The sequence below is a fragment of the Ostreococcus tauri genome, assembly GCF_000214015.3.
Source record: "Ostreococcus tauri WGS project CAID00000000 data, contig chromosome 20, whole genome shotgun sequence".
In the NCBI taxonomy this organism is placed as follows: Eukaryota; Viridiplantae; Chlorophyta; class Mamiellophyceae; order Mamiellales; family Bathycoccaceae; genus Ostreococcus; species Ostreococcus tauri.
In genome coordinates this window covers 154,626-165,357 of record NC_014445.2, presented here as the reverse complement: position 1 = coordinate 165,357, position 10,732 = coordinate 154,626, and the positions used below count along the sequence as shown (strand labels likewise).

The 10,732-nt window shown below is 62.0% G+C and overlaps 8 protein-coding genes across 8 annotated transcripts; 4 read left to right on the top strand and 4 right to left on the bottom strand.

Annotated features, from left to right (window-relative positions):
• Window positions 1–342: 342 nt before the first annotated feature.
• Window positions 343–1,659, top strand: OT_ostta20g00970 (Concanavalin A-like lectin/glucanase, subgroup; the record flags this gene model as incomplete). The annotated part of the gene is made up of 1 exon (XM_003084429.2): window positions 343–1,659. One exon carries the CDS (start codon window positions 343–345, stop codon window positions 1,657–1,659), a length of 1,317 nt encoding a protein of 438 aa, XP_003084477.2.
• Window positions 1,660–2,510: 851 nt separating this feature from the next.
• On the top strand, window positions 2,511–3,182 carry OT_ostta20g00960 (unnamed product; the record flags this gene model as incomplete). The annotated part of the gene is made up of 1 exon (XM_022985636.1): window positions 2,511–3,182. One exon carries the CDS (start codon window positions 2,511–2,513, stop codon window positions 3,180–3,182), a length of 672 nt encoding a protein of 223 aa, XP_022840652.1.
• Window positions 3,183–3,275: 93 nt separating this feature from the next.
• OT_ostta20g00950 (Tetratricopeptide repeat) lies at window positions 3,276–5,945 on the bottom strand (the record flags this gene model as incomplete). Its single annotated transcript, XM_003084427.1, has 1 exon — window positions 3,276–5,945. One exon carries the CDS (start codon window positions 5,943–5,945, stop codon window positions 3,276–3,278), a length of 2,670 nt encoding a protein of 889 aa, XP_003084475.1.
• Window positions 5,946–6,131: 186 nt separating this feature from the next.
• Window positions 6,132–6,650, bottom strand: OT_ostta20g00940 (Chlorophyll A-B binding protein; the record flags this gene model as incomplete). The annotated part of the gene is made up of 1 exon (XM_003084426.2): window positions 6,132–6,650. The coding sequence occupies one exon, from the start codon at window positions 6,648–6,650 to the stop codon at window positions 6,132–6,134; it is 519 nt and encodes a 172-aa protein (XP_003084474.2).
• A 196-nt stretch (window positions 6,651–6,846) lies between these two features.
• On the top strand, window positions 6,847–7,608 carry OT_ostta20g00930 (unnamed product; the record flags this gene model as incomplete). Its single annotated transcript, XM_003084425.2, has 1 exon — window positions 6,847–7,608. One exon carries the CDS (start codon window positions 6,847–6,849, stop codon window positions 7,606–7,608), a length of 762 nt encoding a protein of 253 aa, XP_003084473.2.
• Window positions 7,609–8,354: 746 nt separating this feature from the next.
• OT_ostta20g00920 (unnamed product) lies at window positions 8,355–8,981 on the top strand (the record flags this gene model as incomplete). The annotated part of the gene is made up of 1 exon (XM_022985614.1): window positions 8,355–8,981. The coding sequence occupies one exon, from the start codon at window positions 8,355–8,357 to the stop codon at window positions 8,979–8,981; it is 627 nt and encodes a 208-aa protein (XP_022840651.1).
• A 183-nt stretch (window positions 8,982–9,164) lies between these two features.
• OT_ostta20g00910 (CRAL-TRIO domain) lies at window positions 9,165–9,956 on the bottom strand (the record flags this gene model as incomplete). Its single annotated transcript, XM_003084422.1, has 1 exon — window positions 9,165–9,956. The coding sequence occupies one exon, from the start codon at window positions 9,954–9,956 to the stop codon at window positions 9,165–9,167; it is 792 nt and encodes a 263-aa protein (XP_003084470.1).
• An 84-nt stretch (window positions 9,957–10,040) lies between these two features.
• On the bottom strand, window positions 10,041–10,732 carry OT_ostta20g00900 (unnamed product; the record flags this gene model as incomplete). Its single annotated transcript, XM_022985606.1, has 1 exon — window positions 10,041–10,732. A coding segment is annotated over one exon (692 nt), but the record flags the coding sequence as incomplete, so codon positions are not given.

The following is a 10,732-nucleotide window of genomic DNA, read 5'->3' as shown; positions in this document are numbered from 1 at the left end:
CCCTAAACCCTAAACCCTAAACCCTAAACCCTAAACCCTAAACCCTAAACCCTAAACCCTAAACCCTAAACCCTAAACCCTAAACCCTAAACCCTAAACCCTAAACCCTAAACCCTAAACCCTAAACCCTAAACCCTAAACCCTAAACCCTAAACCCTAACTTTAGTGAAAAAGGCTTGTTGTTACCCCCATTTTTCTCATAACTCGGACTTAAAGTTATGAAAATGGCTTGCTGTTAGTCGCCCTTAGCCCGCAACGCGATGGGCGCGACGTTCGTCAACACCAATCTCTGCGCGCGCACTTCTTCGCGCGCGTGCGTGCGACGCGGTTCTGGCGCGCGCGATGGACGCGACGACGCCGCTATTGGAATCGTCTCGCGCGCCCGGCGCGTCGGGATGGAGACGACGAGCGGTCGCGGCTGGGGTCGCGCTCGCGGTCGTCGCGGTCGGGGTGTTGGGCATGGCGTCGAACGCGAACACGACGACGACGACGACGACCTTTTCGAATACGCTGGGCTCGGGACGAACGCACGCGAACGATGTGAACGCGAACGATGTGAACGCGACGGTGTACGCGATGCGCGCACGCGCGCGATGGGACGCTGGTCTAGGATACTACAAGCGCACGTCCTTTTTGCCGAGACGACGTCCAGGCAGATACGCCCGGCCGACGCTCACGTATACGCTCCACCTCGGGTGTCTCGGCGCCGAGGGTGGAATGTACGACGACGTCGTCGAGGCGAGGATCGTTCGACACAATCTCGGGAGCGACAGCTTTTTTGACTGGGAAAAAGGGATCCGTCTCAGTCAGGTGAATCTGTATCCGGGCGACACCGGGACGTTCTCCGTGGACACGTCCGCCGTCGATTGGGAGTGGGGATTTGCCATCAAGGACTCAAAAGGCCACGTTCGATACGAAATCGGAACGAAGAAACACGGCAGTCCGCTTTCTGGGAACGACGAGTGCGCAAACACGTTCGGGCCGTACACGAATCGCATCATCGGCTGGGACTCGCGAAGGACGCCCGAGCCTGGGTACATCGATTACGTCTTTGGGTCTTGCGCGCGTAATTGCATTCCCACGGGCGATCCCCACACTTGGTCCCCGAAAGAGCGCGCGAAGAATACGCAGAAAATGTTGGCCAACCCCCCGATCGGTCTCGGGAGCGCGTTCAAGATGTATGGCGTCGCCGGATTGGGTTGGTGTACCATAAACATCCATACGACGCGCGGAACGAGCGACGACATCATGATGGTTTTCAACCCTCGCTCGAGGGAGAATACATGCGTCATGGACGATGCTACCGGGTGTAAGCCCGCGGTGAGCGATCCCAATGGACAGTGCAACTGGAGAGGTCGCCGGGAAGCACAACAGTGGGACGCCGCCGAGATGGGCGCGCCCACGTCATCCGACATGTCTCGAACGTGGACCTTCGAGTTCACTTACCTCGAAAAAGGCGTGGGCATCACCCTCAACGGCAAGCCCTACTATACCTTTAACTGGCGTTCGGACGACGCCGGGTACGGCAGCGTATCCTACATCCAGATGAACGGAGGTCAGCCGGCTCGTGTATTTAAGACGGGGTCGTGCGATCTCGTCGCCAGCGCGCACCCGCGCGTCGCCAAGGAACATCCGAGCAGTCTCGTCGTCGGTCACTGAGACGCGACATCGCTTGATGAAAAAAAATTGAGTGTCCATCTGTCCATTCCCGAAGACTCATTTTCTCTGTCTCGATTCTGACTGTTTGCCAATACCTGAAAGCGCAATTTTGTGTTTATGCGGTACATCATGGCAGAATTTTGTTTTTCCAGAGGTGGTTTTTTGTTTTTTCACTCAGTTGTCAACACCTTTCAGGACGTACCAGTAGCACGCAAGTACGAATGACGGAAGTGTGGTTGTTTTCTTTTTGCAAAAAACGGGAAATTCCCCTCAGTCTGATAGTGACGATGCACGGTGTGCAGAAAGTTTTACATGTTGTAATTCTCGACGCAGATGTTTCGTCGCAAATAATTTGTTACTACCCGCGGTACCACCAGGTAGCGAATGTAAAGGCGGCACAACACACGATACATGCGTATCGTTATCGTTACTTCTCATCGAGCGCACAAAAACGTGCTCGACTTCATTACCGAACATGCAGCCAACATCGATTTGAGCGCGATGAAAGCCGCTCCCGACGATGGTGAGTACGTCGCCACCCTTCGACGCAGTCGGCTCGATGGATACGATCGTCGCCTCGCGACACGTTGCCGCCGTTAGGACTCGCGCCCAAATCGGAAGAGGACGAAAGAATGGATTCCGTCCGAATGTACACCTCCGTGGCGCCCACGCAGGACGATTTCCACACCTTTGTAATTTGACACGCAAATGTGGGCACGCCCCACACCGCGGTGGGCACCATGGGTGCCGACGTACGTCCGACGACGCGTCGTCGAGCGCGACGTCCGCCCCCGCGCCGTGATCCGGGGTTCACGTGCGCGCGCTGCGGGATCGTGGGAAAGCGCGCGACGATGGACGCGTTCGCCCGACGCGACGCGTGCGACGCCGCGCGCGATGGAAATCTCGCCGAGCTCGAACATTTGTGTAATCATCACGGGGCGCCGTTTGCAGTCGCGGCGACGATCGAGGCGGCGAAACGAGGTCGGGTCGACGTCATCGCCTGGGCGTTCACCGAGCGCGGACCGGTGAACGGGTTCGACATCGCGCTCGGGGTGGCGGAGCGGGAGAACCAACGCGGGGCGGTGGAGGTGTTGAAGTTCATCAAGATGAACAAGTACGAGCGGCGACGGGCGATGAGCAAGGCGGACTATTACGCGAGACGCGGCGGGGCGGATGAAAAGGCGCTCTTCGCCGCGCTCGACGCGATTTGGTTCAAGTTGTACAAGACGCACGCGTTCGATCGAGACGACGCGCGAGCCGAGATGCACGTGATCGAGGACTTTGAGGACGAGGACGAGGACGAGGAGCCGACGCGGGCGCAGTGTTTGGCCAGGAAGATTTTGCACGTGATTGACGCCGAAAAAGCAGCGCTCTCGAGCGCGACGTACGTCGCGTTGTGCGACGCGCTTCGTGAAGTCCACGAATTGCGCGTGCGGAAAGAGCCAAAGTCGTTGTTCGACGGTGTTTTGTTCGGCCCTGAAAGGCTCTCGTTTGAAGACTCTCTGTACGACGAGCACAGATAATCAGAGTCGGATGAAAACTGTTCCCGAGACCGCCGTAGATTTAGTCGCTCTAGCTTTGTTGTAATTGTCATCTACACCTACTCGTACATCGTTCTATTGTTCCTCCCTTGCGCGCTTGAACCGCTCCATCGCGCCGAGACTCGCGTCCTCCGCGGTGCGTTTCGCGCCCGCCCCCTCGAACACCGCCGACGGAACGCTCGCGCCGCCGAGCACGTCGTCCAAATCAATCTCGGCGTCGTCGCCGGCGGCCGCGGCTTCATTCGCGTTCGGCTCGGAAGCGCCCTCGACGTGCGAGCGAACGAAACCGTGAACGGCGACGCCAGACGCGGCTACCGCGCGCGCCTCGTGCTCGCGATCGAGCGCCGCCATCGCGTTCGCCGGCGGCACGACTTGATCCGCCGCGACGGCGTCCACATCCGGCGCGACGACGGAGACGTTGTAGTGCGTGTCCGAGAAGCTCGCCGCGACGGCGCGCTTCACGCGTAGCATCTCACGAAACGTCTCTTCGTTCCCGTGTCTGACTTCAAACTCGTGCCAGGTGGACCAGAACTCGGCATCCTTTGTTGGATCGCTAAACTGCGACGCGTGCGCGTACAGCGCTCGCGCGCGATCGAGTTCGCCGAGTTTGCGCTCAAACTCGGCGAAGCGCACCGCGAGCGTCTTCGCGACATTCGCGGGGAGCTCGTCATCCTCAGCCGCGCGCGTGAAGACGTCGCGAACTTTCGCGACGCCGAAGAATTCCATCGCGCGATTGACGTACACGTCGTACACGGACAGTCGCTCGTCGACGGGCACCGTCCTGCACGCGCGATCGTACACGTCCATCGCGCGCTTGCCCAAACCAAACTCTTCCTCGAGTTTGGCGTACGCCATGAAGAACTCCTTCGCGTGCTTGGGGGGAGCGTGCTCGAGACACTGCTCGAACAAATCCCGCGCGCGCTCGAGCTTGGTTCCCTTGAACCGGGCGACGAATTGCGTGAGATAGGCGCTCCAAATCTCTTTCGAATAGGGAAACTTGAACGCGCTGACGCCCTTTTCGTAAATTTGAAACGCGTCCTCGAAAAAGTTCTTCTCCTGGAGCAAATGCGCGTAGTTCAAGATGATTTGCGGCGTCGCCACCTTGAGAGCAATCATCGATTCGTACACCTTTTTCGTCGACTCGAGCGTTCCCAACGACTCCTCGAGGTCGACGTACAGCGTCCACAACTTGAGCGACTTGTACGCCTTCTCCCGCACAGTGAGCGCGGCGTACTCCTCCGACGTCTGCGCTCGTCGAGCGTGCGCGGGCGCCGTCGTCGCTCGACGCATCACCGCCAGGGCGTCGTCGTACGCGTCTTGTCTCAGGCAAAACTCGGCGTACTCGGTCCAGCACCGAGCGAGATCGTCGACGGTTTTAAAGTCGGCGGTTTCGCAAGCCTTTTCGAAAATCGTTTTCGCCGATTCCGCGTCGCCGTGCGTCTCGTAAAACTTTGCGAACTCGATCCACAAGTTGGAGACGCGCCCAGTCGCGCACATCGGGTCCACCGTTTTGATGGCGTCGGTAAACGTCACGATTTGCTTCATCGGGTCGCCCTCGTACAGCTGCACGCGCTTTTCCCATTCCAAGACGTTGTGCGGATTCTGTCGAAGCATGACGGACGACAGAAGAATCGGTCTGCGTTCCATGAGATGCTCGAGCCTGGCGAGACGAAGCTCTAAATCCGAGGACGGCGCGACCGAGGCGGACGTCGCCAGCAAGTCGCGAATCGCAAAGTTTTCCGCCGCGTCCGACCCCTCGTCTTCACCTTCGTCGTCCTCATCCATGCCCTCGCCGTTCTCCATCTTGGCCGAGATCACGCTCTCCTCGAACTGGGCGTACGCGTCGAACACGAGCGAGAAGTCTCGCACCGTGCGCACGCGCTCCATCGCCTCCTCGTACACGTCTCGAGCCTTTTCAAACAAACCTCTTCTGATGTAATAATCCGCGAGCGCGGTCCACAGGCGCCCGACCTCGTCCGTGAAGGCGGCGATGCCGCCGCGCAAGATGGCGTCCACGTCCAAAACCCCAGCCCCAGCTGCGGGATTCTTCGTCACGACGTCGCACAGCTCGAGCCACATCGCGTGCTTGGTCTTCCCCGCGAGCGATTGGAACGAGTCATCGTTCACGAGCTCCGCGAGCTTGGTCGCCACCTCGCCGTGATACCCGCGCTTTCGCAAGAACTCCACGTACTCCTCGGCGTGACCCGGTTCAAACTTCAAGTACCTTCGATACACCCGTCGAGCGGTGTCTCCCGGCACGCGCGCGTCGCTCCGTATGAATCGCAGATACAGCGTCCACACGCGCTCGTGTTGCGTCACCGGCAACGCTTGTAACGCTCGATCACACGCGCGCCGCGTCTTCGTCACGTATCTCAGCGTCATCAGGTACGTGATGTACAGTTCCCACACCTTTGGCATTTTGTGCATCGTCGTCAACGCGCGCTCGAACGCCGCCTCCGTCCCCGCGTGTCGCGCGTCGTCGCATCGCCATCCCCGTCCACGTTCGACGCGTTCGACGAGATAAAAGTACCACAGTTTATAACTCCCAGGGTTGTGTCGTATCCCTCGCTCGTACGTCAGGAAACGCGCGCAGAGCGAATCGTGCGCGTCGTCATCACTCGCACTCGCTCTCGGCAACGCGTCGACGTATCGCGTCCACGCCTCGACGTCACACGGCGCGCGAGCGACGATCTCCTCGTGACGAAGCGTCTCCGCGTCCACCGTCGCGCGATCGCTCGCGGACATCACGCGCGAGGCGGGGGCGCGAACGATCGAACGGCGTCGAATGGCGCCGCCGAGTAGGGTTTAGAAGCACGGCGACGCGCGACGCGACGCGACGGAGCGCGCGGTGAAACACGTCGTGGGAGCGATTCGAACACGGCGAACGTTGAGAATGAAAAAATCCGACGAAGCGCGATGCGCGCCGAGGCGTCAGCGCGCGAACAACCCGTGATGGAGGACGAGGGACTCGAGCGCGACGACGACGGCGAAACCGACCATGGCGGCGCGCCCGTTCGCGCGCTCGACGTCCACGTTGAGATTCAACTTTTCGTACGCCAAGAACCCACTGATCCCGGTCTTCCCCCGTAACGACTCCGGATTCGCCTCGTACTCGCTCTGCGGGTTAAACTCGAACGGTTGCGTCGACGCCCAGGCGATGAGCGCGACGACGAGCGCGACGCGAATGCAATCCTCCCCGAAAACGCGTCCGAGCGCGTCCCCCCCCCCCAGGATCTCCGACGTGGGCAGCATCGCCATCCCCGTCATCGCGCTCCGTCCCAACACGGTCTCGAGCCGCCAATCGATCGCGTTCGGGGTCGTCCCATCATCGCCATCCGTCATCCGTCCCGCGCGCATCGTCGTCGCTCCCGAGCGCGTCGCTCGCGGCGCCCGCTCGAGCGGTCTCGCGCGCACGGACGTCGACGTCGCGCACCGCATCGCGGTCGCCATCGCGCGCGTTCGTCGAGCGCGCGCGCGATCGACGCGCACGCTCGACGTCCACGGCGCGCGTCGTCGTCGTCGACGTCGTCGGCGCCCCGGGTGTGTGTTATTGACGCATTCGATGACGCCATCACCGCGCGCGTCGATCGATCGACGTCCCATCGAACGACGACGACGCGACGGACGACGACGCGCGGGCGCGGCGATGCCGACGACGATGGGACGAACGATGGGACGTGGGATCCAATCGCCCGGGGGGGGGGGGCGGCGGTGGCGCGCGGGCGCGGGACGGAGGTCGTCGTCGTCGTCGTCGTCGCCAACGGCATCGGCATCGGCATCGGCATCGTCATCGGGATCGTCATCTTCATCGGCGTCGTCGGCGGTGACGCCGCCGCAGCGATCGATGATCGATCAGATGATCACGCTGCGGACGCGATTGAACGAACGGGTGAGCAAGGCGAACGCGTTCGCAAAGTTTTTGGAGAAGACGCTTCTGGAGCGAGACGACGATTTGTCGCGCGCGCGACGGGCGCTCGCGAACGCGGCGAGAGAGACGGAGACGCTGCGAGCGATGGCGAGCGATATGAAACGAACGCAGAGCGAGACGAGCGATGCGCGATCGTTGGACGCGTTGATCGCGAGATTAGATCGCATGGGTAAGGCGCTTCGCGAGGACGCGGCGGACGCCGACGGCGCGGTCCTGCGCGAGGTCCCGGTGATTTGGCAAGGGAACGCGAGCGACGTGCGATTGATGGGTTCGTTCGATGATTGGACGCGAGGGATTCATCTCAGTCCCGAGTGGCACGGCCACGGCGATGGGATGTCGGACACGTTCACGGCGACCGTGGCGCTCGTCCCGGGCGTGTACGAGGTCAAGTTTCTCGTCGACGGCGAGTGGCGAACGACGGATGATTGGCCCACCAAGGGTGAGGGCTTCGATCGGAACATGCTCCTCGAGGTGCGATGAGTCATCGCTCGCGTTTGTATTATCGAAACCGCGCGCGTGGACGCGTCCGCGCGTCGACGCGCGCGCCGCACGTGTACCTTTGCCCCGTAAGCGCCATCGTTCGCTTCACACGTACGTCGTCGTATGAATACCACCCTCGCCGCGTCGCACGAAGTAACTTTTCACGGCTTTTAAGCTATGGTACGAAGTTCCTTGACCATGTGAAAAACGTCCGTACTCACACACGTTTTCGCAGATCAAGTGTAGTATCTGTTCTATAATCCATAATCGGATTATTCTCATCATTGTATGAGATTAAGATTATGACAATTTCTTTTGGAGGTTCTCGTATTCAAGCCGTGCTCGCACGGTCACGAGAACGAACATGGGCTTGGCCTTGCACTTCGCCTCGCACGTGTGCTCCATGTCTCGGGGTCGTTGGCGCTCCACGTGTGTGTGTGATACGACGATACGACCCCAACGCGTCTGTGTGTACTCGTACGTCGTGTTACTCGTCGTACACTACGTCTTACGCGACCGCGGGGTCTGAACCACACGTCGATGGGTCGTCATGGAAAGCGTCGGCGCTTTCCCATCTTCAAAGGGTTCTAGCATTTTTGACGAGGACAGCCGCCTTTCGATCGGGTCGTGATCGTCCGAATCGCGCCCACCGCGCGATCGAGACCCCTTCCAGGGCGTGGGTTTCCGTCGACCGCCACGTCATCGATCGCGCCATCGATCGACGCCCACGACGCGCGCGAACGACCATGTGCGCGCGAACGAGTCATGGAACGTCCGCGACGGTGCGCGCCCGGACGTCGCCCGCGCGCGCGCGCGCGAGGCGAGCGACGCGCGCGTGCGCGACGCGGCGAGAGGTGGTGGACGGCGTCGTCGCGGTCGCCGCGTCCGCGCTCGCGAGCGAACTCGCGGGCGTCTCCCCGGCGCTCGCGCTGTTGCAACCGAACGATGAGGAAGACGAAGCGTTTCTCGCCAAGGCTCGGGAGAACCGGGCGAAACGCATTCAATCCGAGGTGCAAAAGGAGAAGCGATACGTAAACGACGCCGGGTTGAAGCTGGACGAAAACGCGAGCAAGGTGCAGGTGGCGGTGTACAAGCTCTCGAAGTCGGGGGCGGCGATCGCGAGAGGGGATCTCGGCGGTGCGTCGAGTGAGCTCGCGGCGGGGGGCGATTGGGCGTCCCAGGCGACGAGCGCGGCGGAGGCGCTCGGGGCGGGCGAGAGCCGCGCGCGGTTCGAGAAATCCGTCGCCGAGCTCGCGCGGCGGTGTGATGGCGGGGACGAGAGCGCGGCCAAGGCGGCGTTCGTCGCGAGCTCGCGCGCGCTCAAGGAGTTGGCGGAGGAGGCGAAGGTTGTCGACAAGCTGCGGCTGCTGTAAAACGCGTCGCCTTTGATTCGCGAAATCGATGATAATATAACATCTCTCTCTTCCCTTTCTCGATTTCGTGAGCGCGCCGCTACTGTACACGCGAAGAAGACCTCGTCGCGAAGAAGTGCCCGCGGCCGGCGGTTTAAATAACGCCTCGTTCGGTGACTCGACCCGCCGCCTCGCGACGTCCCGCTAAAAGACGCTCGATCCCTCCTTGAAGTACGCCTTGGCCTCGCTCGCCTTGACCTGCTTCACCAGCGCCGCGTACTTCCCCATCAGAGGCTTGATGATCTGCCACACCGGGGTGAACACCCACGGGGGTTCGATGAGCAAAACCTGAGAAATTCTCTTCGGGAAGTAGTCGAAGATGCACTTGATGAAAAACTTGACAAAGTCGATATCGGCGTTCTTCATCGTGAACCCACGGAGATCGAAGACGCACATCATCGTCTCAGACGATCCAGCTCCTTTCGCCCGCTCGCGCTCGAGCGCCTCATCGACGAGTCGAACGCACAGCTTGCACGTGCGCGCCAACTCTCGCGTCTCCACCTCGTGCTTGGTGAGCGTCACGTAAATCACCGGTCGATCCATCGCGTCCGTCTCATCGAGCAACACCGCCTTTCCAGTCGCCGCCTCTTCGTCCACCTCGCTCGATCGTTCGAGTTCGACGCGGTCGTAGCCGTCGTTCGATCGCCACGCGACGTACTTGGCGCACTTTTCGCTCGCCTTATCCGCGTCCAGCTTTCGATCGCGCAGAAACCACTCCAAGACCCAATCCGGCTCGTTCGCGAACGCCTCGGGGTTGATCTCACGCATCTTCCGCGCCCCGTCTCGCACGAGCGCGTGGTCGAAGACGTCCAGGACGAGGCCCGTGGACGGCGGCGCGGCGGATCGCGCGACGGCGCCGCCGCGCGACGCGTTCGTCGAGCGACGACACGCGCGCGTGGACCGCACGCGCACCGCGCGCGCGCTCGCGAGAGCCATCATCGCGCGCGCCGTGAGCGCTCGCGCACGACGCGACGCGCGCGCGATGCAAAGTGCCCACAGCGCGCGGCGCCGTCGACGTCTTCAACCGACGTCGCGCCCGGCGTCCGAGGACGCCTCGCAGAAATCAAAGAGATCGCGCACGTCCGCGGCGCCGTCGCGAACTTGTGCGACGACGATGAGGACGCGCTTTAAATCCTCGCGCGCGCGATCGCGCTCGTGTTTCATGCGCTCGAGTCGTCGTCTGGCCTCGCTCTCGCAATGTCTCGCGCGCTCGCGAATCCCGCGCGCCTCATCGCGCTCGGCGACGACGAGCTCGTGCGCCGACCGCAACGCGCGGAGCGACGGGACGTCATCGTCGCGATCGACGTCTTCTTTCCTCGCCGTCGTCGTCTGCACCTGTCGCGTGGTCGTCTCCCTCGGCGCGTCCGTTCGTCTTCGCGCGTCGCCGTCGCGCGCGTCCCGTCGACCCCGTCGCTCGCGCATCGCCGTCGCGCGCCCCGTCGTCGCCCCGGTCGACGTCGTCGTTCCGTGTCCACCCCGCGTCGTCTCCACGCGCGTCTCCTCGAGCGCGGTGGCGCGACGAACGCGCGATGGACGATCGGATCCATCGGCGCGCGCTCGGCTTATTTTTGGCTCTCGCGCGCGCACCGCGCACCGACTGACGCACGCGCGACGATCGAGCGCGCGCGCGCGCTCGAGCGCGACGACGTCATTTTCCACGCCCGCGCGCTGCCCCAGGCTCGTGTGCGCGCGTCGTCGCGCGTCGCGCGTCG